The sequence below is a fragment of the Theropithecus gelada genome, chromosome 1, assembly GCF_003255815.1.
Source record: "Theropithecus gelada isolate Dixy chromosome 1, Tgel_1.0, whole genome shotgun sequence".
Lineage (NCBI taxonomy): Eukaryota > Metazoa > Chordata > Mammalia > Primates > Cercopithecidae > Theropithecus > Theropithecus gelada.
In genome coordinates, this window is record NC_037668.1 from 32,084,949 (window position 1) to 32,110,875 (window position 25,927).

The following is a 25,927-nucleotide window of genomic DNA, read 5'->3' on the forward strand; positions in this document are numbered from 1 at the left end:
TCTTTAGCGTTTGCAACTCAAGGATGTAACTGCCACGGGGAGGTCTCTGCTCCATGTGGACAGGAAGCACATGCGGGTTTCATGGCAGATGTGACTTGGGAAGGGTCTTGTCTGGCAGAGAGGAAAGTTGAATTCAAGCTCTTTGCTGTGGTTGAGCGAGGTGGGGACACCCCTCGATGCTACCTTTCAGCTGACCCCAGGCCTAATGCACCCACAGCCAAATGGCTTTTGGGGAGTGGCTGGAATGTGACAGCTGCCAGCCCAACGGCTCTCAGAAGTGCCCGGCTCAAGCATCCATTGTCCAAAAACATGTGCGGTCCTGCGGCTCCCTAGATTCACAGGGAGAGCTACTTCTTCCCCCACTGTAGACGACGTGTATAGATAGAACATACTGGCAAGAGTGGAAGGGGTGTATTTTAAAGCACTTACACTTCTGAATGTATGTTTTATACTGATAAGAATTAATGGAGCCGGTAGTGAGTGCACTGATTTTCAATGTTATGTTTCGGTGATATTTTGTTTTAGTTAAATGGGATATGAAATTGAAAAGGCAAGCTTGTCTTCAAAAGAAGGCAGTTGAGGAAGAATCAAACTAATTCTTTGTACTTTAAAATATCATTTAAAAGTAGTTGTTGTGTACAGAGGAAGACTAAACAAAAGCAACTTAACATAAAAGTAAAATCATCTGCAGAGAGCAGGAGGAGCGGACAGAGATGAAGGGTTTGGGGGGACATTCTGTATCTGACATGCCAGAGGACCCAGTCCCCTCAAAGAGTCAGGGAACCTTCTAGAAAGCAGTCTATCCATTCCCAACAGAGGGTAGGAGGTGAGGGCAATCTACTGAAATCACTGAGAACCTGCTCGTCCTTCCAGAGCCACCTGCCCGTGGCTGACACAGGCACCTGACCTTCATTAGCAGGCAGCCCCAACAGATGCTTCCTCGTGGTGGACTTCCCAGCTTAGGAGCTGCAACAGGGGCCAGGCTTCAACACCTCTGTCTGGAGGGAAGTTGCGGGGGGGTCTTGGCCACCAGAAAAGGGCGCCATGATTGAGCCCTGGGTGGTGGAGCCCTGGGTGGTGGAGCCCTGGCTCTGGCTGAGCCCCGGCCAGGAAGATGCCAAAGGAGACTCTTCTGTATCCATGGCTGTTCTGAGTGCCTGTGAAGAATCTAGAGCTCCAGACAGCCAAAAGCCAAGCAAAGGCCACGAACCATGCCTCACCCCAAAGACAGTGCCTTCCCCAAGCCCAGCAGTTCCCACCCTGAGGGGAAAGGGGCCCTGTTTGGGCAGGGTCCTCCTCGCGCAGGGTCTTCCTCTTGAGAAAGCTCCAGTGCAGTCACCAGGGAGGTGTCCTGACTCAGGACAGCAGACAGGGACCCACCCGTAAACCATGTTGTACTGCTTTAAATTCAGCAGGATTTTTTCTTCTTTTCCCATGAGTTTTTATTCACATCCTGATAACATCAATAGAGGCAGATCTGCCAGAATAAGTCATCTCTGCAGCTCCCTCCAGGGAGGAAAGACAATGTGTCCTCCCATCTTTGTCTTTTTCAACAGAAAAAAAAAAAAATAACAATAGCCAAATCCACAAAGAAAGATCAAGATTAAAATGTTCCGCGGCTTCTAAACACCCCCATTCAAATTCCGGGTAATCGGCCGTATTGTGCCTCCCCTCGGAGAGGCCGGGGCTGGCGGATGCAGTTCAGAATCATTTGTGACATAGGAGTGCTTGTGATTAGATTTTTAATAAACCGTTTTGATTCTATTTCCTGGGCTTGCATAGATGTTTGAACGTGGCTGGTGAGGACCTGAAAAGGATCCAGGTAATATCATTGTGGGGGACACACTCTTAATTCCTTTGATATACTTTGTCAAAGGTGATAGCTGTAGGTACAGGCTGGAACTCGGGGGGGGGCGGCGAGCGTGCTGTTGAACTTAATTGGTTCCATTTGTCACTCAGAAATGACTCTGTGGCACTTCTGTCTATGCATCACCTCCTAACCTGCCGATCTGACCCATCGTGCCCACGGTTTGGGAAGGAAGCCAGCTTTGGCTTCCAAGGGAGATGTCTCGAGCAGAGTTCACGTCCAAGAGTGGGCTTAGCACACAGCTCAAAGCCCATCACCGAGCTTCTGGGTGGTCTCTGGCTGGGCTGCTACCACCTGAGAAGCAGATCATCCAGGAAGGAGCCTGTGTCATCTAGATATCCGGCACTGCATCTTCCAGTGCCTCCGTTCTTCCACATCTGACGCTGGGCAGCTGGGTATCAGGAGAAAGGATGGGCTGATTCGTTCCAGTTCATGGACCCTGAGGCCCTTCTCCACGCAACCAGCCGGACTGTGGCTGAGCTCCAGGCTCTGCTGAGAAAAATAGAAATCCTGGGAAGTAGAATCATTATAATGAACCATTTGGAGGAAAAGCATGCCTCTCTCAATTAAGCCCAAAGGAGGCCCAGGCCAGCATCTTTTTATGCACGCATACCTGGGCCTAGTCCGGGAAGAAACCAGAGTTGGCTATTTGCAGGGCATCCAAAGACAACATTGTCTGCACCAAGAATCCTTTGCCAATGACCATTTTTGTATGTCAAAGAGCAGCAAGAGCTGTTCTTTATGGGGATTGGCAAGGTATTTGCTTAGACTTGGCCTGTTGAGATTTGAGCTATTTGCAAGAGTTGATCTCAAAACATCAGGCCTGATACGAAAGGCAGTGAGTCACTGAGCTCCTCTAACCCAGCATGTTACAGGGAGGAGGAAGAAGGATGGGCCTGGAGAGACTGAGTCAGCTGCAGGGAAGGCACTAAATATAACCAGACTGGATCCGTCCTGGCCCTTCTCCATGCAACCAGACTTTTGCTAAGCACCTACTATGTGCCAGGGCCCAAAGGGTGCTGAGATGAACAAGCCCACCATGGCCTCTGCTTAGGGGAGACTGACCACTGTGACACTGCACCTAGGGGAAAATTGCAACCATAACACTTTCCAGAGGACAATGACATGGAAAATGTTGCAACTCTCATTTCCAGAGAGGCAAGTAACCAGGAAAAGGCTTTCCACATCCCTCAGCAGAGCCCGTGAATAAGAAGGGAAAGGACAGGAAATGGAGGGATGAGGACAGAACCCTGGGAAAGGGAGGCATAGGGAGTGCTGGGGGACAGTCTCAGTCATCTGGAGGCGCCTTCATTCATTCATTTGTTCCCCAAGCATGTGTCGGGCACTCACGGTCTGCCTGGGTCTGGAATCAGCCAGATAAAACCTTCCAACCCCACCAACCACTAGAGGAGAGGAAATGACCTGCAATGTGATAGCTATGGCCCAGTGCTGTGTCCATGCTAAGAAGGGTAGGGACTGTGAGAGTGTTTGAGAGGGGCCTCAGCCTGACGTGAGGACCAGGGCAGGCTTTCCAGGAGAGGTGCCTGTGCTGCCACCATGACAACTCCTGGAAGGATGTTCCCTTGTGTCTCACCATAGGAAGCTGGGGAAGCCAGAAGTGTCTGGGCAAGTTGAGGGGAGGGTCTGCTCCCCACCCACCCATCCACTCATTTATTCATCCATCCCCCCACACATCCACCATCTATTCATCCATCCATCCACCCACCCATCCATCCATTAACTTATTCATCCATCCACCCACCCATCCACCATCCATTCATCCATCCATCCATCCATCCATGTGTCCACTCAGTCATCCATCCATTCATCCATTCACCATCCATCGATTCATGAATTTGTCCATCCACCCACCCATCCACCATCTATCCATCCATCCATCCATCCACACACCCACCCATCCACCATCCATTCATCCATTCATTCAACATCCATCCATCCATCCATGCATCCCCTCAATCATCCATCCATTCATCCATTCACCAGCCATCCACTCATCCATCCACCCATTCATCCATTCATCATCCATCCATACATCCATTTGTCCATCCACCCACCCATCCACCATCTATCCATCCATCCACTCACCCATCTATCCACCCATCCATCCACCATCTATCCATCCATCCAACCACCCATCCATCCATCCACCCACTCACCCATCCATCCTTCCATGCATCCATCCATCCATCCATCCATCCATCCATGCATCCACTCAATCATCCATCCATTCATCCATTCACCTTCCATCCATTCTTCCATTTGTCCATCCACCCATCCATCCACCCATTCATCCATTCATCATCCATCCATACATCCATTTGTCCATCCACCCACCAATCCACCATCTATCCATCCATCCACCCACCCATCCATCCATCCACCCACTCACCCACCCATCCCTCCATCCACCCACCCATCCATCCATCCATCCACCCACTCATCCATCCATCCACCCACTCACCCACCCACCCACCCATCCATCCACCCACTCACCCATCCATCCACTCACTCACCCACCCATCCATCCATCCATCCACCCATCCATCCATCCATCCACCCACTCACCCATCCATCCTTCCATGCATCCATCCATCCACCCATCCATCCATCCATTCATGGAAACATTCAGTGAGCCCCGACTGAACACTGATCCTGGTGAGGTCCTTGAAGAGCTTCAGTTGCTATTGGCTACCATCATCAATTAGAGGAGAGTGAGCAGGGCAGGGCAAGCCAGGGTGCATGTCAGGTGCTGGTCCTGACAGTGTGAAAGGAGTCAGGTGGACAGCCAGTGCCCACTGCCCAGCCCATCTGCCCTTTCTGGTTTTGCAAACTTGGGCCAATTACTTAACTCTTCTGTACCTCCATTCCCTCATCGACAAATGTGGATATGAGGGTGGCTACCCCTGGGGGAGACATGAGCATCCAGTGACTCAGTGGTGAGTCTCAGCACCTGTGGGCCTCAGCTCTGCATAGCGCTGGCCTCTCCAGAGAATAAGCTAGTGAGAAGACTCTGAGCTGCTCCTGCTCAAATGTGTCTGGTCCTCCTAAGGTCCATCTGGAAGTCACTCCCCAGGTGCAGCCTGCACATTTGAGAGGGTCTGAGGGTGGCCAGGCCATGAGCCTCTACACAGCTCTTACTGAGATCATGCACAACCCCCCAGGAACCAACCAACGGGGGAGAGCTGGGGGAGAGACCCCAGGAGTCCTTGGTAGGCTCCTCGGCCTGGCATTCAGCCGCCACATTTGGGGGCTTTTCTCCAACAAAGGAAAGTTCTGGGCTTGCCCCAAAGGCCCTGCTTCCCTTGGCTCCAGGGCGCAAGCCAGCTATTTTAGGGAACCCCCACCCCTAGCTGCATCAGCTCAAGCCATCATGAAGAATTCCTCCTGCATCTGCTGTGGGGTGCCACATTCACAAGCTCTGCAGTGTGTCACCATCTAAGTGGCCAGAGAAAGGTTATGACTGTGACACTTCCCAGGGCCTCGTGTCACTCCACAGAGAAACCGCTTCCTGTGGGCGACCTGGGCTCCAGCCTCACCCCGGGCAAGGACGTTGCCACGAGCCTTTGGTTTGGGGCTGTTGGGCTTTTTTTCTTCTAATCTTTGCTATGCTCAAAAACCAAACCAAAACAAACGTATCTCACTTGAGAATGTCACAGCCAAGTCTGCGGTAAAGTGCAAGCTTCAGGCTCAGAGGCTCCTCCTGCTCTTGACCCAACTTAAATCAAATTCAGGTTTGAACACCTGTTAGAGCTGTTAATGTCTGAACTGTGGCAGCCTGTTCTGGGTGGAGAAGCGGCTGCTCTGGCATAGCTGCCCCGGATCCCACCCTCCTCTAGAGCCTGAGCCAGCGCCACGGACGGGGTTCTGGGCCCAGCATAAGGAGCGGGGACTGGTGCGGGGCCTGCTGCGGGGCAGGGTGGGGAGTGGGCCTGAGGCAGAGCCTGCGGGCTCAGGGAATGACTTACTGGCTAGCGGGGCTTGGGGGACTTTGCACCAATGGCCTTAACCCGTCCAGATTGCCTGGATGTTATCACAGCAGCAGCTTGGGCATCAAACTTTCACCACCGCAGGACCAGGACGTAGACGCTTCCACCTCGTAAGAAGCAGGATACCCAGTGGGGTGGGGCTGAGCTCAGCACACACAAAAGGCTCCTCAGAGCTGGGGTTTCTTGGGAGCATGGGGGTTAGGGGAGCCTGCTTCTGCATGCGAGCTCCACAGGATAGTCTCGGTCCCCCCGCTGCAGTGCCGGCAGCAGAGGGCAGCAGTGCCGGCGGCAAATGGCAACAATGCCAGAGTATTCACACCCAGAGTCTCCTTAGAGCCCCTAGATTCCTTGAGGTCAGACATCGCCATGCCCTGGGGAAACAGTGAGGGCCCCACCCCAGCGTGCCTTTGCAGGGACCCACATCTGGGCAAGCAGACACCGTGGCGACTCCAGACATCTCCTCGGGGTGCCAGGGGGCTCAGGGGGACGTCCCAGGCCGTCGCTGCGGACGTTTCTCAGCAGGTTCAGGCTCGGTCCCCCACATCCTTACTTTGACCCAGTCGTCTACACAGCTGTGGAAATCTGTCCCTGTGCTTATGAAAAATGCCCCTGCAAGGCCACAGAACCGGGCCTGGTCAACCTGGCGTGACAGACGTGACCACTCCTGGGGTCCCTCCCTGCAGGCAGGACAGATGCGGGACCTGGGGCTTCTCTCCTGGGGGTGCTGGGCGAGCGGGGCTGGGGCATCAGTTCCAGCAGCCTGGCCCCGTGAGGCAAACCCACTCCAGCCTGCACCTCCGTAAGAAAGACAGCAGGGATTGCAGCCAGGAAGGAGCCCAGCCAATGCGCGCTGCCCTCCCTGCCGTCCCCACGGGGACACATGGCCGGGCCTGGGACGTCCTGCCTGAAAGCATCCACAGGAAGAGGACGGAGCAGGGAACAGACCCTGCGCAGGCTGCTGGCGTTGACCAGAGCCAACCAAAGCCAACTGGAGTCAACCGTGCTGCTTCCACTTGGAGCTCCGGGTGCAGCTCGGCCTGCTTAGGTGTCCTCCTGGGGGCTTGCTGAGTGGGAAAGTGACTGCCACTTTACATGGAGGTCCCCATGCCCTCCCAAAAGGAGTATTGTATAAGGCCAGCACCAGGCAAACCGCTCAGGAGGGCCAGGACTGGATCCCGGGATCCCAGCCGCTGACCGCCAAGGGCCAAAGCTGGCTTCTCATGCTGCTGCTGCTGCTGCTGCCTCCACCCCTGCCCCGAAACCAGCATATCCTCATCAACACAAGACCCTTCTCTGCCCTGCTCTGGGGTCCCCAGATCAAAGCCAGCAGAGCCAGGCAAAGGCACCCAGGGCGCCCCCTTGGCAAAGAGCATTGCACTTGACCATAGTGCAGGATCCCTTTAAAAATGACACCTGTGAGCTGGGATCCCCATTACAGAAATACGGTTTATACACAGCTTTTCAGAGGTGAAACCTCTTATACCTAAGCTGCTCCCAACACGTGTGGCAGGGATGGAGGCTCCCTGGACATGTGTGCCCCCAGAGGAAGGTCCAGGCCACCTAGCAGCTGGCCTGGGTCGGTGAGGAAGGCCCCTGAGGCTCAGCCCAGGGCCCTCTGTGCGACTGTGGGCTTTCTCCTGGGGGCCCCGTGCACATCTGAGACCTTCTGCAATGGGGAGGGGGAGCTCTGCAAGCAGCGGCAGAAGCATTCTCTAAGGCAGAGCGCACGGCGTAGCCTGTTCACTGGGTGCCCCTCTCCTACTCACTGCGAGGGCTGCTTCATCCCTTCGGGGGTCCTGAGGACCCCACTAAAGGCTTCCCAAAGGGCCAGAGGTGCCTGCACTTCTTGCTTATCTGAAAGACCCAGGGAAGGCCTCATTCTGAAGAGCAGGTGAGCAGGAGCAGCCAGGCGGGGGAGCTGCAGGCCCCCAAGCCACCAGTGGCCCGAAGTGGCCACCACAGGCACACAGCAGAGAACCTTCAGTGTCCAGGCAGAGCTGAGCCCAGGGGTCCTCCAGGACGTCTTCAGCAGGTGCCGAAGGCCAGCTCCCAGTTCCTCAGAGCCCACCACGCCTGCGTGTAGCCGCAGCCTCCAAGCAGCTGGAAAGCAGAAAAGAGGCTTTCTAGTTCCAAAGGGGGACACCAAGGCAGGACCCCAGACAACCCCCACATTGTCATGATGAGGACGGTGGGAGATCGGGGTTGGGAGGGTCTGTGTGACTCAGAGGTCAGTCTCTGAAACATCCTGGAGGGAGGGGGCCACCAAGTCCCGCTGGTACTGCCCCCAGGACATGGTGCTCCCCACTGTGTCCACCCCACCGGCTGCCGGGCCTGAGGTTTCTGCAGACCCTGCTCCTTCCACGCACTGCCAATCACCTCTAGGTGTTCCATGTTTCCTGAGCCTGTGTCTCAACCCTTCATTTCACTAAAGCTGCAACAGCGTGGGTCTGAGTCACCAGCATGCTCCTTTATTTCTGACAGTCAGGGCCGCAGCCCATGGCTAACAAGTCAAACCTCAGAGGTGCCACGATGGACGAGCCACATGCCAAGGAGGAAGCCCAGCCCCCAACACCCCCAGACTGCTGGGAGAGCAGTGGCAGGGCCGAGTTTGGGGACACACCAGGGGCACGCTGTGTGCAGTTTGCAGAAAGGGGCAGGGACCACTCCTGCGACAGGTGGCATGGCACAGCCTCGAGGCCTGGGCTTGTGTGGCCCCTGTCCACCACTGGTGTGAGATCAGGGTGCGTAAGTCCCACCCCAGGGGACCTTGAGGGGCTTGGGAGCTGTGCACGGTCAGATGGAAACTCCTCTTTGCTTCCCTGTCTCAACCAGAGTTTTCTTCAATGTTCATAGATGCTGCTGGGAGGTCGCTGCCTGCCCAAGTGGAGACCCCGCCCAAAGAATAAAGAAAATGGGAATAGGAAGGAAGGGGAGGAGGGAACGAAGGCGAGAAAGAGAACTAAGAGGAAATTCCATAGCAGAGATGGCAGAGCTCTGGAACCTGGGCTGTGTGCTGGCTGCCGAGGGCCGTGCGCTCCCTCAGAGTTCCCCGGCATCTGGGGTCTGGGTGCTTTGGGGGAGATGGTCAGTGCACCCCGGGAGCGCCACAGCATCCCAGTGTCTGGGTGTTTAGGGGGACATAATCTGTGAGCCTCCATGTTTGCAGGGCATCTGGGTGTCTGGAGCTTTTAGAGGGAGAGGGTCTCTTAAACCCTGAGCTTCCACATGGCATTTGGGTGGCTCTGTGAATTCTGGTCTGTGGCTTTCACTAGGTTTTCGAAGGTGTCTGTGGCCCCAAGAGGCTACAAAGTGTGGAATTTGGTGACTGTTTTTCCAGCGCGTTGCGTTCCTCAGATCTGCCCAGCACTGACACAGAGCAGAGGCCCCCAGGCATGGACTCCACATGTCCTGGGCCTTCCTCTGCCATGAGAGTCCCTCCGGGCCACAAGCATCCGAATTCTGGGCCATGCTCTTGGGGCTCTCTGAGACCCTGGGACCCTGGCCCTCATCTCTCCCTCAGCACGCCCCACTGCCTGAGAACCATCCAGTGAGACCACAGTCAGGCAGGAGCTAAGAGCCACCGCCCCTCCATCTTCTTCCAGGGACAAACCCCAGACAGCCCACCCTTGCTCCCTGTCTCTCTGTGGGCTTAGGCGAGAGGCTGGCTTCCGTCTTGGAGGAATGGCTGCCAAGAGTTGCCTGTTTCTTCAAGCAGCAGCCTCTCTCTCTCTCTCTCTCCCCCCCTCACCCTTCCCCCACCCAACCCTCCCATCCTCCATCCTTTCCTCTCCTCCCACCTCCCTCTCAGCCTAAGCAGGTGGGCCCCAGGCCTGCTGACCGCCGGCCAGGCCTCCCGTGTCCCTGGCCATGGTGTGGCCCCATCCCACCAGCCACATTTCTCATTAGCACTGGGTCCCATCACCACCCAGCCCCCCATTGGGCATCAGGACAGGGATTTATGAGCTCATCCAGGCTCTGTGTTCACACCAGACTGAGGTGTTTCCAGAACACCTTTCCCCCACTTCCTTGCATCACAAGAATGGGCTTTCTGTTTCAGCTACTCGTGGACACCATCAATTGTGACCATTGTGTGCGTGCACGTGTGCGCATGTGCCTATGACAGCGCTCCACAGCCAGGGCTTCTTACTCCGAATCAGCGCATGGGTCCTTAAAGAAGGGGGTCAGGGTAAGGAGACCCTCCTCCCAGTTCCCGCCAGCTCCTGGCTGTCAGAGGTGGACTCCATACCATGGGCTTCTGGGGAGCCTCGTGGCAGCAGCAGGAGGTGGGACCGAGGGGGCAGCGTCCCAGGGCTCCGCTCCTCCCTGCACGCTCAGAATCCACTAGGCAAGCTGATGATGGACGCCGCGGCGTTCCCACCTGCACGCACACCCTGGATGGGGCCAGCGGCTGGCCGTGCCCACTGAACATGGAGGACCAGCCCAGCAGAGAGCCCACAAATTAGAAGTGCAGGAAACCTCAAATTATATGCAAAAAAAGTAAAGGTTAAGAGAAATTTTCCTTCACTTCACTTCGTAGCTCAGCATTTCTGATGAGGTTGATTTATGAGCTGGGGGAGCTGCTAGGTGCCGGGGAGTGGGAGAGAATGGGCATGAGGGCAGTTTCCTTTGGAAGTCCTAGGACTCCTGAGGCTCAGCCCCAAACAGCCCAAAGCCAGGCTTTTAAGTAGCGATCAGGCAGGCAGCTGGATTCCAGATCTGGAGAGAGACACAGCCCAATGGCCACGGTGGCCTCCAGGCCACTGCCTGCTAAAGCCGGCCATGTGGAGACATGTGGACTGGGCCACTCCTTCCCTCTGTGGCTCCCTCCTGCGTTCATTGATCACATGTAAATAGAAGCGAGCAGTGAGCCCGGGTAGGTCACTCACTGTGCGTGCGTCCGTTCGTTCGTCTACCCACTTCTCCTCTGTACTGGCCTCCTATGTCATGGAGAATATCCCAGGACTCAGGCCCGCCCAAGAGGTTCCCAGAGGGCCTTGGAGGTGTCAGGGCTAGAAGACTTTCACACCAAAACGGGCCCGGCTCCCAGACGTGGCTGGATGTAGCATACACCCAGGTTGGAAAGGCTGGGCTCGCGCCCTAGGGCAGGCAGAGACATCGCCTTTGGCACAGATCCTGGCGCTGGCCCCACCTGGTACAGTAAGGAGCCTGTGTTCAGGTGTACATGGCTGTGACCTTTGACACCACCTACCTCTGAGCATTCCTGTTGCCAATGTTTCTTCCACGGATCCCTGATCTCCAGGAGCACCCAAAGCCCAGGAAAGCCCCGGTCAGATGCAACTTGGGCAACCTGAGGGCCACCAAGCTAGGGAGGGGTGGCCTCTCTCTGTCCTTGTGGGTGCCGACAAGTCTCACGCCAAGGGAAGCAGGGACCGGGACCTGGGACTGCCCAGGCCTGCTCTGTGGATTCCAGAGCCCAGGAAATCCTGCGACCCCCAGAACAGGGCGTGGGGGCCCTCCCTCTGGTCCTTGAGTCGGCCCTGGAGAGCACACGGGGCGGCCATGGCACAGTTCTGGAGTCCAGCAGCCTGGGCTGGGAGCTGGCCCTGTCTCCAGGGGCCTCCGTTTTCTCCTCTACAAAATGTACTGTGGGGCAGCAACACAGTATCCACCTCACAGGCCCGCGGCACTGAGCAAGGGGTCTCGACAGCACCCAGTGTGGCCCCGAGTGCACAGAGACCCTGGGGAGGAAGGCGAGAGAGGACAGGAAAGGTGGCAGGAGGAGGCAGCGGTCGGGGCAACACCTGCCCTTTCTGGAATCAGAGACGGCACAGGCCCAAGAAGCCAGGCCCGAGCCTCCACCTGCCAGAACCACGACCCGGGGCCGCTTCAGGAGCGTTTCTCTGGTCTGAGGCAGAAAAGCAGTGGCTTCTGAAGGTCCGTCCAAGCTCATGCTCCACCTCCTCCCTCCTTCAGGATGGGTCCAGCAGGACCCCCACAGGGCTGGACCCTCGATGCTGGGACAGGCAGCCAGACGTGGTCAGGCATCTCAGGGGAGATCCTACACCTGACTCTGATAGCAGACACAAGCCTGGACTTCCCAGCACACCCTCTCCCAGCACACCCCTCCCAATTCATCCCTCCCAACACACCCCTCCCAACTCACCCCTCCCAACACACCCTTCCAGGTGCACCTTCCCCCAGCACACTCCCTCCCAGTGCACCCCTCCCAATTCATCCCTCCCAACACACCCCTCCCAACACACCCCTCCCAACTCACCCCTCCCAACTCACCCCTCCCAACACACCCCTTCCAGTGCATCCCTCCCAACTCATCCCTCCCAACGCACCCTTCCAGGTGCACCCTCCCCCAGCACATTCCCTCCCGGTACACCCCTCCCTATTCATCCCTCCCAACACACCCCTCCCAACTCACCCCTCCTAACACACCCCTCCCAACTCATCCCTCCCAACATACCCCTCCCAGTGCAATACCTCACTGGGCACCCCCTCCCAACACACCCCTCCCAACACACTCATCCCAACACAGCCCTCCCAACACACCCCTCCCAGCGCACCCCTCCCAACACACCCCTCCCATTACACCCCTCCCAACACACCCCTCCCAATACACCCCTCCCAGCGCACCCCTCCCAACACACCCCCTCCCAACACACCCCTCCCATTACACCCCTCCCAGTGCAATCCCTCACCATGCACCCTCTCCCAACACACCCCTCCCAACACACCCCTTCCAACACACTCAATCCCAACACAGCCCTCCCAGTGCACCCCCTCCCGGCACACCCCTCCCAACACACCCCTCCTGGTGCATGTCCTTCCAGCACCCCCTCCCAGCACACTTGTCACTGGTTCAGGGCCCTTAGACCAGGGCTCGTCCTGGCTCTCCTGGAGGAAGGGTCAGCGCCCACCTGGCCCCCCTCAGAGGCACCCCTCTGTAGAAGGAAGGAGTTACCCTCCTCAGTCACCCCAGGCAGGTGTAACTCCCACCCTGTGACCATCCAATTGGTCAGGGGTTGGGGCCCAGGCCTCCCGGGGACGAGGAGAAATGCCCAGGAAATGAGAGTGACAAGGGAGGAGAGGCTGTCAGGGAGGGGACCCACCAGCAGGGCAGCAAATCCTGGGCACACACTCAGGACCAGGACCCCTGGGGGAGCTGTTGCCTCTGGTCTCCAGGCCTCTGCACCCGAGAGGGTCAGGGACAGACTGGACGCTCCAGAACACTGTCCCATGTGGGTGGGAAACCAGCCGTGTCCCTGTTCAGACACGTTTGAGAGAGCCAGAGATGTTTACCCTGGCACGGGAGGGTTAGGACTCAGGCCGCATGCAAATACCTGCAGGGCCGTCATGTGGAAAAGAGAGGCTTATTCTGCAAGGTGAGGGGGGCATTGCAAGAAGGGAGAGCCTATGCCCCAAAAAACAATTCCCGGTGACTCGATGCATTCAAACAATACACCGGCGGCCTGGGAGCGCAGTGGGCGGCAGCTCCACAGAGCACGGTGGTGTGTGTCCGGAGACTGGCTGTCCCAGGGCACAGGTGGGTTCCTGGACCTGCAGCCATCAGTGGCCGGATCACAGGCATTGAGGAGGCCTCAGATGTGGGGTTGGATGGAAGGGGCCAGGGTTTTCCTCCAGACACAGAACTCATGTTTTTGAGAGGGAATTGGCCATCGCTTCAATGTCCTCCTGCGGCGTCAGCCTTCTGCTCACCGAAGGCTTCTCGCCCCATTCCCCCAGGACAAGCAGACATACATGGACACACACACACACATACACACACAGGTGCACCCACACACATGCACACACACCCACATACCTGTGCACACATGCAGGCACACGCCCACACACAAGCACACACCCAGATACATGCGCGCCTGTAAGGCGAGGGGCTTGGGAGCACTTAAAATAGTGGTTGGTCAGCCAGCCAGGGACACAGATTGTTTTTCCAGGGATTTCCTGGGGAGATGGACCCCAAGGCCTGGAAGTCAAAGTGAAGCCAATACTCCTTTTTTTTTTTTTTTTTTTGAAACAGAGTCCCTCATTCTGTTACCCAGGCTGGTATGCAGTGGCACAATCTCGGCTCACTATAGCCACTGCCTCCTGGGTACAAGTGATTCTTGCGTCTCAGCCTCCCAAGTAGCTGCACACCACCATGCCCAGCTAACTTTTGTATTTTTAGTAGAGACAGGGTTTCCCCATGTTGGCCAGGCTGGTCTTGAACTCCTGACCTCAGGTGATCCGCCCGCCTCGGCCGCTCAAAGTGCTGGGATTACAGGCATGAGCCACCACGCCCGACGGAGGCCAACACTCTCGAGTCAACAACCAGGCCCCAGGAGAAGCCCATGCCATGGCTGTGGTCACTCACAGCGTCATTTATCTTCTCCCCAGCCCCTGTACCGTATATGAGGAGAGAAAGCCCAAAAGAGACCCATACTGAGAGGGAGAGATACAGAGACAGAGAAGCAGAGCAGGGGAGAGAGAGAGGGAGAGACCAGCACCCAGGCCCCTACCTATACAGGGGCTGTGAGTCCCCTGCCCCATAGTGACCTCCAGCCTAGACCTGGCCAGTGATGAGGTGGGACGGGGCCCCGTGGGTCTTGGCCAGCCCAGCCTCACTCCCTCCCTGTGGCAGAGGAAGATGGCAGGGCTGCCGACCACAGCTCTGGCTTGGCGAGCCTTTCCAGCGGTTTCCTGATGCGTACCAGCAGCCAGGGTGGGAAGTGAGAGGGCCCTGAGAGGTCTCTGTGCCTGGGGAGGGGCCTCACCACGTCGGCTGGTGGCCCTGGGTCTGCACCTACAGGATGGGAAGCCTGACTTCCCAGTGGCGCCCAGCCGCTTGTGGCCTCCTCCCTTCCATGCCACGCCCCTGCCACTTCTGTCCTGGCAAGAGACGGGGTGCGGTGGGGCGGGCTGCTGAGTCTGTGGTTCTTGGATTGGGCTGGCCCTGGACTTGGGCAGGGCAGGCAGTGACCTCTCTGGACAGCGTGAGGACCCTTCCTGCAGCCCCTTTAGGGAACAGGACCTCAAATGTCAAGGGATTTGCAGTCCTGCCTAGGGCAGAGCTGTCTCTGCAGAAGCTGGTAACACAGAGAGAATCTCCCTGGGAACCTGCCCTGAGTCCTGAGCAGCAGGGAGCACAGACTCCCCATCAAAGCGAGGCTTGAGCCAACCGGGACCCAGAACAGGGGGAAGGTGTTGGCTGAGTCCAGATGTTGGGTGCATTAGGAGTGAGTCCTGCCTCTCGGGAAGTGGCCTGAGCCCCATCAGCTGGGCCCTGGGCTCAGCGGGGGATGCACTCAGGAGCACGTACTCCTGGCTGCACCAGTGGAGTGCTGTGGCCCAGGGACTCCAGCTTTGAGGACAAAAGTCCGGGTCCCAGGTGGGAGGGCACGGCCCGCCCTGGGTGAGTGCCAGCCCTCAGCCCACAGGCACTGTGTGCAATGTGCTGTGACATCAGCAGGCCTCAATGGAGAAGTGGACCCATGGGCTGGGGACGGGACTGGGATGCTGCCAGCCCCATGTGGCTGGCTGTGCTCCTGCTAATTCATCATTTGTATTTTGAGCGTTCCCCCACCACCAATGTTTTCCTCAGGCGCCAGCCTCTAGCCTAGTTATGCTTCTCGGATCCACGTCCTCTCTGGACCACAGGCCCATCTACAGTTCCGAGTGGACAGGACTCACAGCCAACCCCGGGCAGAGAAGGGACCTGGCCATTCACTCACACTCACTTGGTGACTGGAGCAGTCACAGCCCACGAGCTTGGGAGCGTTTCTGCCGCTGCCGTCTCTGAAATAAGACAGCCTTCGAGTGAATCTCCCGCTGCCCTGGATGGAGCCAGAAGGGCTCCAGGGGCAGGCACGGCTGTGTGTGATAGGGGCACCCCCCTCTGCCCTGGCTGACCGCCCACCCTGCACCCCAATCTGTCTTACCCAGCACCTCTGGAAACCCTTAGTCGGGAACCCCAGCTTGGTAGAGGATGTCAGCGAGGAGACTGAGAGTAAGTGGAAGCGAAAGGAGATTTGAGGTCCTCTCCCTGTCTCTGCTGTGCTCTGGGGACCAACTTTCCCTGGAAGCCACACACAGAAGCCGGGGCACGTGGACAACACGCTTCCCCGTTGATTGGTGCTGACGTTGAACTTTTCAAAAGAATCCCAGCACTAGGCCTGAGATGGCCAGGAACCCGGGAGAGTGCATGCCGAGCATCTGAGGGTCAGGCACTGGGGTCACCGGGACCTGTGCACACAGGAGTGGATGCTCTTGGCCCCAACCTCCTGAGGGTCTGGACGCTGGCAGCTGAGGACAGAGGCTGGGCCGGGGCGCTCCTGTGCCCTGGCAGGCTCCTCAGATGTCTCTCCCCATCCTTCACATCCCTGCCTCTTTCCACCTTGCCCAGGCTCCACCTGCCTGTCTCTGGTCCACGTCCTCCCTTTGAGAATTAGGTCCATTTCATTTTGCTCTGGCACGAATGATAAAGTCCCCAAAAAGCAAAAAGTCTCAGAACTGAGGCCCCTCAGCTCACAGCCTCTTTCCAAACTAGCCCCTAAGGTGTCCCACAGAGCTTGGCCCGAGTGTACCTGCTCAGAGACTTGTCACTCAGAGGACGAGGCTGCCACAGCAGCTCCCATGGGCCCTATGAGGGGGGTGGTTTCAGGGCCAATGGGATGCAGATGCACAGGCGGACTCCACAGCACCCTTGTGCACCCCTGAGCTAAGCAGCTGCCTCCTGAAACCTCCGTTTCCTTGTGGACTCTCAGGCCAGGTGGGCCCTTGGTCATTGAGGATGCCCGGGGAACGCCTGCACTGTTCACAAAGCACCTGACTCTCTGGTCAGAAGAGGGCAGCTCCCGACCTCAGGTGGGCGGCTCCTCCCCTCTGCCAGGTCCTAGAGTTCACCATGGAGCAGTCAGGAAAACTCCAGAGAATAAGAGGCCCATGGTGCCCAGAGTCAGCTTCCACTGTTTTCACTTGGACCGGTCACTGTCGCATCCTGACTTCCCTGGGTCCTTCTGACTTCCTTATCCATCACCTCTGCCCACCCAGAAACACCTGCTCAGGGATGCACCTGCCCACCAGGACACACCTACCCAAGGACACAGCTGCCCACCAGGACACACCTACCCAAGGACACAGCTGCCCACCAGGACACACCTACCCAAGGACACAGCTGCCCACCTGGACATACCTGTCCAGCAGGACGCACCTGCCCAATGACACAGCTGCCCACCCACATACACCTATCCAGGAGGATACACCTGCCCAAGGGCACTCCTGCCCACAGAGACATAGCCTTTCTACTTTTGGGACCTGAGTGTGGTGTGTCCCCAGCCCCTGCCCCCTGTCCTCCCTCCTGCCCTGTCTGGGCTGGGCTGCCCAAGAAGCTTGCCCAAGATGCCGCTGGTTTGAATTCAGAACCCAGAGAAGCCACTGGCCAGAGTGGGGGAGACTGGGAGGCCTGCATCCGCCACCCGTGGTCAGGCTGGTCGAGGTGACACCATCTCTCCACAGTGGACAGCAGGTCAGGTCTCCTCATCAGTGGTCCTCAGAGGAGTAGGGGTAACAGCAAATAAGCAAAGCCCTAGGGGTGGCCAGTCTGCCCGTTCAGAGGCAACAGCAACAACAAAATAAAGCCAAGTTGGTGTGCGTGGGACTTTGCGGGCGTGGTGAGAACAGCTAGGCGTCTTCACGCTGCTGGGTGTCAAACTGAAACTCTCCAGCTTTAAGGAAACCAGATGCTTTTCTTATTGTCAGAGTGGTGTGCAGGCTGCCCTGAGCGTGCACACACACACGCACATGCACGCCCAGCAACACCTTCGCCTTCAGACACGCTTTTCTCTAGCCCAGCGCCCCAGCTCCTCAGCAGAGGGCTCTGCTCCCAGATGCAGTGGTCTCTGCCTTCTCACACGTGGGACAGCTTTGCTGCGGGGGTGGGGGTTGCGACTCTGGAGGCTCATTTTATCGCCGGGCCAGGGCAGTGATCTGTTCGGTGAGAAAAGAAAAGGCCATTCCCTGCCTTTCCGCTGGGCTCCTGGAGACTCCTGGAGACTCCCAGGCTTGGGCAGTCTGGGTGGGCTGGGAGCCCCGCTGATGCCCGGAGGGTGGGCGGAGGTCTGGACGCCGACTTGCCTTCCTCCTTGAGCCCAAACAGCCAGGTTTCCGGGTGGCCAGAGGCAGTGTGCAGACTCCAGCACACAGGGCACCTCTGACTCCTGCTCCACTTTCCTCCCAGCAGATCTCCGAAGACTTGGGCAGCGAGAAGTTCTGTGTGGATGCGAATCAGGCCGGGGCCGGCAGCTGGCTCAAGTACATCCGTGTGGCGTGCTCCTGCGATGATCAGAACCTCACCATGTGTCAGATCAGTGAGCAGGTAGGTCCGGGCTCATAACGGGGACTTCTGCCCCTTGGAATTGTCCCTGAGGACGCGGCACCAAGATTGGCGGAGGTGCCGAGGCAAGGGTTGTCTGAGCCTCTCTGGGGACATCTGCCAAGCCCTGGCCTGCGGTGGGGGCACTGTTTGGTGCTCGGCCAGCGCTGGCTTCTGGGGAGCTGACTCACCCCGAGAGGGCTCCATCGGAGCCTTGCTCAGGGCCCCTGCCCGAGGCTGGCAGCTCCTGAACCCCAGGATGGTGGTTCGGGTGGAAAAGAGCAATGAAGCAGGCAGGACCCCAGATCACACGGTCCACACTTCCTGCAAATGCCGCTTTCCCGAAGGACACGGGAGAAGCATAGAGCAGGAACCGTCACTGCAAGAACCCATCTAAATAGCGCTGTTTAACCGAATTTTCCGAAGAGTCAGCACCGGCCAATGAGGCAGCCACTCAGGGGCCTCCTCGAGCCTCCAGGGCCTCTGACCAACCTGCTGAAGGCCTTGGCCTTTTTGGCACAAAGTCCCTGTCCTGCGGGCTTTGAACCAGGCAAGTGACACCTTCGCTTCCGTCCCTGCCACCTCAAGACTGAGGCCCCCACTAAGCTCCCTGGATCCTCGACCTCCACGGCTGGTCCACACCACCACCGGCACAGGCGTCCAGACCCACAGGCTGATCGGGGAGAAGATGCGGAGTCTCTTTCCACTCCAGAAGGCACCGTGTCCCCAGAGTTGGTCGCTGCTTCGTGAATTTCTCTATTCCAAGCTTGCCAGTGGCCCCCGAGGCTCTTCTCACTCTCAAGCCAGGCCTCCCGGGCGGCATGCGGGGTCCCCGGCCCCTTCCATCACAGCAGTCTGGTTTTTCCTGTAATATCTTGGGGTCATACATGAGATTTCATTTGCAAAAAAAAAAGGGATCCTATGGCTGTGAAAAATGTGTGTGAAGACCACGTCACGGAACATTCCCGGGTAGCCTGTGCAAGCCATTGAAAGTGGTTCAAGGCTCTCGACTTGAGAGAAACAATTTTGCATTAAGAAATGCAGAGAGCAAACTCCAGGGAGGTCCCGCAGACCCCGGCTGGCTGCCAGGGGCTCTCCCTCATTTGCTGTCCCCTTGGCTGTGGAGCAGAGTCTCCACCGAGCAGTGGCTCTGCTGGACAAGCTCGTTCTGGATGGGGACATGAATCTGCTGTACTACCAGGACTTCCATGGCCTTCAGTTAGAGCCAAAACTGTTTAAAATAACTTTTTATGATTGAAAAAAAAAATACAGAGAGGAAGCAAAAGAATAATCATAAACATAAGAACAGAACTTAAAAAAATATTTTCCTTATTCCAGATGAAAGTGAAATTGGAGTGAAGGAAAATTGGGCTTGAGGTGCGTAGAAGGACGCGTCTTTCCATCCTTTTCTGGGGCTCAGATTTGCAGAGAGTGTGTGTCCTTGGTCGTCTGTTGGGAAGCCGAGGGGCAGGGGCACCACAGTGCTGGGGCAGGGCTGTGCTTTTGTGAGATGCAAACTACAGTAATGAAGGACCCAGAGTTTTTTATTTAAGAAATAAATGTTTATTAGAACATTGGAACTAAACTTAAGCAGTAAAGTGGGTATCTTTATGTGTCTAGCTTTTTAAAAAACAAACAGATGTGTAATCTTCTCAAAGAGAAGCCTGTCTTTGAAAAAAATCTTCATTGTATTATTAATATTTCAGGGAAGCTTTCCTTTTAGCTACACACGAGGTCCAAAAGGAAGGGACTGCTTTGTAGCCAACTGTGTTTCCGTGGTCAGGACCGGGGGCAGAAATCCTTTTTGCCAGGATGGAAGAATGATCCTGAATCCTGATCCGTTCCTTCCCTTTACCCCGCCGTTATCCCACAGTGCGGACTCCCTCCAAAGCTCCGTCCGCCTCAAGGGATTCATTCTCTCTGCTTTCGGTCTGGTCCGTAGGCTGAATTAAAGCCACAAACCCAGAGGGAACTTGAAATGCACATTTAAGCAAATGCAACGCCAAACTGGCCCAAAGCAGAGAGAAATTCCTCCGCTCAGGGCACTTCTGACCCCCTCAACCGCACTGTGTGACCCTTCCCCTCCAAGAGGGAGAGGAGCCCTCTGCTCTGAGAACACCCTCATAGGTAGCACAGCGGGTGACATCGGGTGTTACAGGGCCACCAGTGCTCCTGCCCATGTCCCCGCAAAGGTGCGCCTCTGAGCTGGATAAGCCACGTGGCTGGAATGCCCGGGAAATGCCCGGGAAAGCAGGAGCCGGCCGGAGGCTGGAGGAGACTCGCTGCCCAGGCACGGGGAGTGAGGTGGCTGAGTTGGCAGCTTCTCCTCCTGAAATCTCAACCGTGAATTTCAGTTATCAAAGGAAAATGAGCATTGTGTGGGACGTATTTTCCTTTGAATAATAATAACATTTAAACACTAAAAATATGAACAACTGCTCTCAGAAACCCATAGACTCTCGTATGAAATGACTTTTAGCAATGCCTTTTTGAAAGGGATATCATAGATTTCAATCTAGTGTTTTAATGCTCTCTCGTGTGCGCTGTGATGGCCACATGGCCGCAGTGGAAAGCATTTCCATTCCCTGGCCTTGACCACGGAAACGTGGGTTCCTGCAAAGCAACCTATTTGACTCTATGCGGATCTCAAATAAAAACGGCCCTGAAATATTAATAAAACCAAGATTTTTAAAAAGTTTTTAACAGCTTCTCTTTGAGAAAGAAACATTACATGACACTAACGCCATTTCTCAGATTTCCACCAGGCCAGAAGTCCCACCGGGATTTTCTGGCTGTTATGGACACCACACTCCCCCCACACAAACACACACAAGTGAACAATCCTCCTCCCTTCCTCTCTCTCTCCCTCTCTCTTTCTCTGTCTCTCTTTTGCAAGATTGCACACACACCCTACCTCTAATACAGCACAGACACAGAAGGGAAGGAACCGTATCTGAACATCTGAGGTCCGTAAAACAACGTCGAATTTGCCAAATGGCATTCAGCAGGGAAAATACTTCGGTCAGAAAAGCATCACCGTCATTTTGAGGTTCGAGACATGTGACCTCAGCCCCCATTCTCAGAGGAAAAAGGAGACTGGGGCAGAAGATGGTCCAAACATCCTAAAAAGAAAGTTCTGGAAACCACAGCCTCCCAGAAGAGATGAGCTCTCCTGCTGGGCAGAGGAGAGAGGTCGCTCTGAACTGAAAACTCAGGTCGATATTCAGATGGGGACCCAGGCTGGGGCTTTCCTCCTGAGTCTCCTGCTAGTGGCAGCCAGGACTTAAGCAAACACTGGGGCCTGGGCTCCAGGGTGCTCCTATGTCCTTGGGGTGAGACCCACACTTCAGGGGCACTTTGGAGGCAGGGGAGTCACATACCTCCTCTGGCCCATCCCAGGCTCCTCCTGGCCTTCGCTGGATGCGGGCTGCTGTGCATTGATATGAGGTCTGGGGGCGGCGCCACCCCCCACATCCCTTATGGTTCTGTGCAGTGTACTGGCGCTCTAGTTGATGCTTTCAGGCGCTCCAGGGCACCTGCTGAGCTGGGTGGTGCAGCACCCACAGGCCCGGTTCTGTCTGTCTGGCCAGGACCCATTCTGGCTGCCCAGAAGCCTGCTCAGATCACTGACCACGTGTCCCTCTCCCTAGCATCACCTAACATGCCCCAAGACACCTGCCCTGTACAAAAGAGGACTGGCTATGTGCTCCTCCACAGCCACTGGGGAGAGGCAAGGGACAGGGGCTTGAGAACATGTGAGCCCCAGAGCTTGGAAAGCCTCAGCAACCGGCCAGCACCTCCCCAGAGGCTCCCCGCTGCCCTGCCGCCCCGCGGTGCCTCATGAACGGAGGCAGGATCGGCTGAGCTGAGGGCGGCATGGAGGCCCGGATACCCTCCTTCCCAGGCAGGGCTGGCCCAGCATCCTGTCCCTCGCCATCTCAGGCCCTATGGGCACTGGACCGTCCTCTCCATGAACAAGAGCTATCCCCATGGTGTGGGGCTGAGGGGGCTGCTTGTGGGCCCCACCTCCACGTTCTCATCTAGCAATAAGATCCCCCCTCCTGGCCCCAGGGGACGTCTTGAGAGGTGACGGGGCCCATCCCCGGCCCTTGCTTCTCTAAGGCCCATCCCAGCCCTCCTCATGGCTCATGGGAGAGCTGAGCAGAGGCAGAGGCCACATTGGGTCATGAATTTGCTCCTGGGCCTGGCCGTGTCGCCCAAAAGGGGACTTGTGGTTTTCTATTTGCACAAAGAGGCCCCAGATCACAGCCAAGGGCACGCTGGCCCCTTCCGAGGCCAAGGGTGCCGCTGCTCCTGAAGCAGCACAGGCTTTCTGGGGAGCTGCGGGGAGCAAAACAGCCACGCACACAGCTTGGGGGACCGAGCCTTTGCCCTGGGACTTTCAGGGCACTCGGATTGCAAGGGAGGTAGGGCCTTGAGGTGTCAGAAGTCGTCGTGGGAGACTTTAACTTGCTGCCTCATCTGAGCATGAGCGTAAGAGGGACCCTCGGGATCTCCGTGCACTTTTTTGGGGATGCGCCCCCCACCATCCCCTGGCTCCTACTTTCCTTTTTGGAAAATTCAAGACACTCAGATCACCCTTGGGTGGTTCTTTCTCCTGTAAATATGAACAAATGAACTGGTTTGAGATGTTTCAGGAGGCACAGACAGGGGCAGTTCCTGAATTTGTTTTAACTTTAAGAAAGAAAACAAGAGCTTGGCGATGAAGCGCCCACAGGGGGACGCGTGAGGCAGGGAAGGGACTCTCACGGCCGGCGCTGTTTGTTTTTTGGTTTTTCTTTTTCTCATGTTGCCTCAATAGGGCAAGAATGTTGGTGGTGGGATGTCAACTGGCTAGCGGGGTGAGGATGGCGGGGGACGGGGCTGAGGTTGAACACGAATGTCAGGGAGCCAGACTCGGGTGCGGGTCCCCCAGTGTACCTCGGAACGGCTGTGGGGCTCGCAAACAACCTGCAGCACCCCTGAGTTGAGAAAAGCAGCCCCAATCTGCACAGTACCCTGGGGCTGCCTGGGCAGCAGACAAACCCCGAAACCCCAGCGCCTTCCAGGGGCAGAGCAGGGGTCCCGGCGCCCGCCGTGGAGCAGCGCAGCCCCCCCACAGAGCGTGTTCCGCGAAGGCATTGTGTTAGAAGAGTGGCCGCCGGTGGCCAGGCAGCACCGCGTGGACAAGAGCCCACGCTGGGTGTGCATGAGAACCCGGGGTCTCCCGGGTCGGCAGAGGGCCTTTCTCTTTTGCTTTGTCGTCCTGGGCTCTGACCTGGGTCCTGCGTTTCTGTCTGGGCGTGTGCCCTGTCAGGGTTGGGATTTTAAACGGACGGCATCCAACACCCATCATCTTGTTCTGCCCTGACCCCAGACATGTCCACATTCCCTTTGCTTTTATCTCTCACAATTTTTTTTTTTTTTTTTTTTTTTTGACAGAGTTTCACTCTTGTTGCCCAAGCTGGAGTGCAGTGGCACGATCTCGGCTCACTGCAACCTCCGCCTCCCGGGTTCAAGCGATTCTCCTGTCTCAGCCTCTCAAGTAGCTGGGGTTACAGGGGCCTGCCACCATGCCTGGCTAATTTTGTATTTTTTAGTAGAGACAGGGTTTCACCATGTTGGTCAGGCTGGTTTCGAGCTCCTGACCTCAAGTGATCCACCAGCCTCGGCCTTCAGAAGTGCTGGGATTACAGGCGGGAGCCATCGCCCCCAGCCATCCTCATAATTTTTCTAAATTAAAAATCATAGATTGGTAATTTGGTCAGGGCACGCAGGAGCCTCCAACCATGAGATACAGTTTACCCCCTTGAAATGGGAAGGAGGAGGGCAGGGCGCTCCTTTCAGCATTTCATAACCAGCTTACAAAAGACTCCCAAAGCATATTCAAGTTGCTTTGATTTCCATTTTACGGGGCCCCCTTTGGAACAAACTGATCCTCTTCTTGGTGAAAAAAAAGGTTTAAATTCAACTGTGCCGTCTGAACCCCTTCGCAAACCACCTGTCGGGATGTGTGTATTCCTTTCCTGCTCATCACAGGCTCACTTTACTAGAAGAAGCTATTTAAGAATGATCAAGGTAATTTAACTGTGGACCCGTCATTTACATTTTTATAATCCAGATCCAAACCACACAACTGGAAACAGATAAGTGTACACAGAGTTTTATTTCATGTCTGATCGCTGGGAAGGTGACGGCATATCGCACACAACACAATCATAAAACTTAGGCTTAATAAAAATGCTTCAGCCGTGTGCGGGAGGAGAAGAATGTGGCAAAGCCCGGGACTCCAGCGGGCTTTTCCTCGCTCTGCCAGAGGACAGGACTGTCTGCAGTCCGGGAGCCTGACTGTGGTCTCCTCCAGCCGCTTAGTACGGAGGAAGCCGGGAAGCCAGGCCGGCCAGAGGCAGGCTCGTGAGCACAGGCGTGCACAGGGGAGGGAGAAAAGAGACCTCTGTCCATACCCCAGCACTGCAAATCGGGGCGCTGGCCCTGCTGGCATTTAGAGCACCATCACCACTACATGCTCAGCTTCCGGGCCAGCCTCGGGGCTGGGGTGATCACAGCGCTTTCCCACACTCACAGCGCGTGGAGACAGCAAGGAGTTAAAATGAAGCCGGGAGCAGCGCGGAGACCCAGCCGCCTCGCCTCGGGGGAGGTCCCGAGAGCTAAAACCAAAATGCAGGGGACAATCCTCAGACCAACGTCCTCTCTCTCTCCCAAGGCCAGGTGAGAGGCAGACTGGGTCACCAGGGGAATTTGCTTTTGGGAGACGGTGTTGGAAGAATTTCGATTCCACTGGCTGCTTTCACATGTTTTGTGAGAAGAGCCTCTCGCACAGCAAACTCAAGCACAGTTGAATTCTGAAATCCAGAATGGTGAGCGATTGAGTTTTTTCCCAGCAAGCACACGGAAAGGGGGTTCACCTATTTGATTCAAGCCTGCCTTTAAAGTTTCTTATACTGCTCCAAAAGAGACAAGAAAGCCCAAAAGTTCGCTTGATGGGAAAAATTCATTTACTCTAGGAAAGAGAAAACAGGAAGAGCCGCTGCCCAGATTCACCCCAGTGCCTTTTAGTCTGCAGTCTGGTGATTCCCACCTGGTGGCATTTACGTGGAGTTTTTCGTCTATGTATATTGTTAAATTCTATGATTAAGCGGGAATGAAAACCGTACCACTTAGAGCTTCATATTCGAAAGTCGTCTCTTTTCTTGTGAATTGATTTGATATTTAAAAAAGCTTTCTTTAAAGACCTGTAAGGAGAAGGTATCCCAAAGCTGGCAGCCATTGTAAATTTAAATGATTTCTGTGTCTTAAAGAATATTGCGGGGGAGCAATGATATGAATTTTCATAAAAGGCTCCGCCTGAATGAACGCTGACACACCCCGAAACCCCAGCCTGACTCTAGGCTTTTCGCAGGCAATTTCTCTGCCTTCTGTTGAGAACGTGGCCATTTATTTGTCCCAGAACTCCGCTTACCTACAAGAAGCCGCCTCTTTGTGTCTGGAAAGTGATAAAAGGGGGAGAAAATAGGCAGGGTCATGCTAAATACAGTTTGAATTCCGAGGACCCGTGTTTCGTGTGGTTCACCCATGTTCAGTCAAGTCATTGTTGTTACAAAGAGAACCTGAAGTGTTGGAACAAGGACTTAACTTCAAATCCAGTCTGTTTGGCGTCATTATTTTTTAAAGCCATTTAGAGCAGACATTTAT

The 25,927-nt window shown here is 56.0% G+C and overlaps 1 protein-coding gene across 2 annotated transcripts in view; it reads left to right on the forward strand.

Moving 5' to 3' along the window:
• Nucleotides 1-25,927, forward strand: part of PRDM16 (PR/SET domain 16) — a 360,644-nt gene that overhangs the window by 291,698 nt on the left and 43,019 nt on the right. For both annotated transcript variants that reach the window (XR_003121231.1, XM_025397533.1), the window contains exon 4: nt 18,083-18,217. Coding sequence is in view for 1 of the 2 variants with exons in the window: in XM_025397533.1 (XP_025253318.1) it covers nt 18,083-18,217 (135 nt within the window). In the remaining variant the exon portion in view is untranslated. The remainder of the gene's footprint in view (nt 1-18,082; nt 18,218-25,927) is intronic.